This window comes from Buceros rhinoceros, unplaced genomic scaffold, assembly GCF_000710305.1.
Source record: "Buceros rhinoceros silvestris isolate BGI_N320 unplaced genomic scaffold, ASM71030v1 scaffold42317, whole genome shotgun sequence".
Classification (NCBI taxonomy): Eukaryota; Metazoa; Chordata; class Aves; order Bucerotiformes; family Bucerotidae; genus Buceros; species Buceros rhinoceros.
In genome coordinates, this window is record NW_010423497.1 from 549 (window position 1) to 4567 (window position 4019).

The 4019-nt window shown below is 42.5% G+C and overlaps 1 protein-coding gene across 1 annotated transcript; it reads right to left on the reverse strand.

Moving 5' to 3' along the window:
- Window positions 1–641: 641 nt before the first annotated feature.
- LOC104488236 (ras-related protein Rab-18-B-like) lies at window positions 642–3972 on the reverse strand (the record flags this gene model as incomplete). The annotated part of the gene is made up of 6 exons (XM_010140432.1): window positions 642–817; window positions 1505–1571; window positions 2100–2102; window positions 2443–2561; window positions 3497–3569; window positions 3911–3972. Coding segments are annotated over 6 exons (500 nt in total), but the record flags the coding sequence as incomplete, so codon positions are not given.
- Window positions 3973–4019: the final 47 nt, after the last annotated feature.

A 4019-nucleotide genomic window follows, 5' to 3' on the forward strand; every position in this document is an offset into this window, starting at 1 on the left:
TTGAAGTTAATATTTATACAAATAAAAAATTACAGTACATCCCTGACAACCAGTCTCAGAATTATTTTGATCATAGGCAGGCTTACAGTCAACAAGCCTCTTCAAAGTACCTTGATTTTTCCGTAGCGATGTTCACTATTTTCCTGTTCTGCTTGCCTCTATTTGAGCTATAAGCAAAAACGAACACATTTGAAAACATGTTTTCTGGCTAACAAAATTATATTTGTAAGGCACATATATAGTTGCAAATGCCCATGGTCAAATTCTTGTTCCCTACCCCCATATACACACATCTGCCCCACAGCCTTTTAGTGCCTCTTGTAATCAGACACTGGCTTTGGTCAACGTTCCCGTAAGGGCTGTAGCTGTGTATCACAGCTCTCCTTTCCCTGCACAGTTCTCTCTTAGGGCGGACTCATGCCTACATAGCTTTAGTTAATCTTTTACAGCATTCACAGCTACAGGCACCACTGAATAGGTAAAGTGATTTGTGAAGATCCGGAACGGTAACCATGTGCAGAACCAAAGCAGCAACAGAACAGCTGTCGTGAACAGGTAAGGGGAAGCAACGATAATACATTGCAAGGCACAGACTAGTGCTTGGAGTCCACTCCAGTCAGACGGAACAGCCACCTGCAGATTTAAGAAAGTGAACAGTATGTGCCACATAAGCTTTTATTCTGCTGTGCTGAAGATTCCTTTAGCTGAATTCCCCGCTTCTCTGCGCTTTTATCCCAAGGACCTGGTGTTTGCAGGATCTTTAAGATTAGTTCCTCAAAGGCATGTTGCACTCCATCCTGTGTCTTGGCACTGGTCTCTGGCGGAAGGGGAAGAAAGGGGAAGTGGAGGGAGGGGGATAGTAATTTATCTTATTTGCTGGGAGTATTCCACTTTGTAAGAAGTTCTTGTGGGACAAGAGAGAAGATACATTTTTTTAACGAATGATCCTCCTCTCTGTTATCCCTTAAAGGCACACTTAAGTTGAATATGATAAACAGAAATGCATCTCAGTCTGAACCATGTAATTTTTCCACCTAAAAAAATTCCACAGCTGCCCACTCTCTCCATAATGGAGAAACAAAATTGTTCTCAGAGTGAATTACATGTGTTCACCTATGCATTTGTTCCAGTTCCTTCTTTTATATAGCTGCAACGGAAACTTGGAAATGAAAAGTCTGGAGAAAAATTCCAGTCTTCTTGGCTCTGAATTAAAAAAATCCTGCTCGTTTCAAAAGAATTTAAAATTCATGCCTACACAGTATATGAAGTAAAACTCTTTCCAAAGAAAAGCAGTTCCAGTTGCAGCCAATGCAGAGCATTTCTGAAAAAAGTTAAAACCTGCATCTGGGCATATGAACTAATGCAGCAAAAGGAACCGCTATTAGTTAGGTACTGAAAAAAGTAAATAAACCTATCAACCTGAAACACAATGGCATGCTTCATTCACACTTAGCAATACCATAATAAACATGAATATACAAGGTTTTGGCACAGACTTACATACCTATAAAAAGCAGTGAGCGTTTCCTAGCAAACTGGAGTCCTTCTCTTCTCTCTACTTGACGGTCAGGCTGCAGAGAGAAAGAAGAACATGTCTAAAATAAGCTAGTCATACCACTTTCAGAAAGTCCTTGGAAAAGCACCACTGCAGAATTGAAGTTTTGCTGAAAAGAAAAAAAGTCTATAAAACCACATAGTAAACAGCAACTGGATTTACCCCACTCTACACCAGCTTACGGCTAGGCAGCCTCTTAGGGGGTCAAACTGAACAGCAGCAACATCAAATCAGTAGGAAATGAAAGTCTTGCTCTCTTCTGAATCAACTAGGAGCAAGACACATGCGAGAAAGGAGGTTTAAGTAGTCAAATAGCTGAAAAGGCATATCAAAGGATCTGAAAACTCACATTTGGAAGAGGGCAGAAGAGAAACTAGTTCAGGATAGCAATACTGGAAACTTGAAAGCACAAGTGAAACGTCTCACTGTACAATGTATCTCTAAGATATGTCAAAACTCCCCAGAAACATACAGCAACCAGTGCTCCTCACAGCCACAGAGACACGTATTCTATAGCCATCTGAAGAGCCGCATTGTCCGGCACCTCCTGTCCAAAACACAGTCTGGTCAAAAAGAAAGGACATTGTGAACTGCTGTGCAGCAGCACTTCAACAGTACACAACAGTTTTTAGGCAGAGCCTCCCACTCTCTTAGGAGAGTCTCTCTCATCAGCTGCATCTCCCCAGAAGAGTTTCCATTAAGTCTTTAACAAGACCTTCTCGTAAAATGACAGTGCGTGGAGCTTGCCCGGCCCAGGTTCCTCAGTTACAGAGCGTATCGCCTCCTCACGTAACAGATGAGTTAGTTTCAGCACTTCTCTCACATTTATACTCAACCATGACTGAGTAATCTGTGGAAGATGTAAGAGGATTCATTTCTAAACTGACCTTATCGGTTTTATTGCCAACTAGCATCTTCACGGTGTTGCTTTTAGAGGTATACATTTCCAGCTCGTTCAGCCAGCTCTCTAGTCCTGCAAAAGTGTCTTTTCTTGTAACATCATACACTGTAACAAGAGGAAAAGGAGCTTAACAGCTGTAGAATCTTGAACAACATTTATTTCATTACGGCAGAACTTAGTCCCTGCTAGCTAACTACTGCCCCAGAAAAAAAAAAAAAAAGGCAGTATCAGGGAATTGCTGGAAGATGCATCAACCATATCCTCTTCCCAGAGCTGGAACACAGTAGCCACGCTTACCCAAAGTCTCTAGGGATACAAAACACGAGCGTCTCTGCGATATAGCTGTGAGCAGAAGTCAGACTTACCACTTGAAATGTTATACCTGTTACTAGTTCTGAATTGGACCACACAGAATATTTCACAATAGGAACATTGTTGCCTCATTTAATGTATAACTACACACATGGACTCCAAGTGAAAAATTACTTTGGGTCACTGATTATAACTCCATTCATTTACTCACTGAGGTTTAAAAAGCTGCATCACAGTCAGAAAGAATATTTTATACAGCAAAGTGGTCAGACTTCACAAACCCTGAGAGTAAGAACCCCTTCCTTTTCAGTTGGTGGTGTCACGAAGGAAGGGACTAGCCATCGAGTACTTGTGCTACAAACCTTATGTCTTAGAGTAATCACATCAATAATTTCTGGGGAAAAAAACCCAACAAGCAAAAACACACACACACACCACAAAACCTAAGTTGCCTTATTACCGAAGACTCAAAGTAATAACCACAAAGCTAATAATTCAGCCACCCAACAGCTTGTAGTATGACATCTCTGTATTTTTAAAATATCTGGAAGAAGAATTATTTCCTGCCAGTGGTTTTGTATACTCGATGTTTTAGCTAATGAGGCAGTAATGTGGTAAAAATCGTAATTGTTCTTCTGATTCTCTCAGACAACCTTTTGTGAAGACACTGCGCACTTAGCAAAGACCACACTGTTTGTAAGCATGTTTTTCTTCCATATACCTCCTACCTAAAACAACCCCTTGTGCTCCTCGGTAATAACTGGGAGTCAGTGTTCTAAAGCGCTCCTGTCCTGCCGTGTCCTACAGAGGAGAAAAAAAATCATCCTGATCACAGAGGTGCAATGTGATTTCCTAGTTTGCGGGTGCTGGAAATAGAGCATCAGGAAGTTCAGCAGAAATGCTCAAGTCTCCCAGTAAACCTGAACCAACTTTTAAGTAGTTCAGAACCGATAATATTTTTTTTTGCCCATGACTTTAACCAGAACAAAGCATCCAGACGTTGCCGGTACAGCAGACACACAGGCACAGCCCTGCACAGCCCCAGCAGGCAGCAGGCTGCAGCGAGGCGCGGGGGGCAGGAGGAGGGAAACGCCGCACAAAGAGCTCTGGCAGCCTGCACATCCGCCCAGAACAACACCTACCCATATCGCAAGCTGCACTGCACGGCCGTCTACCACCATCTTCTTCACTTTAAAGTCAACGTCTGAGGCGCAAGGAGAAGCGAAGGCTCGTCAGCAGCCGCCCCCCGCC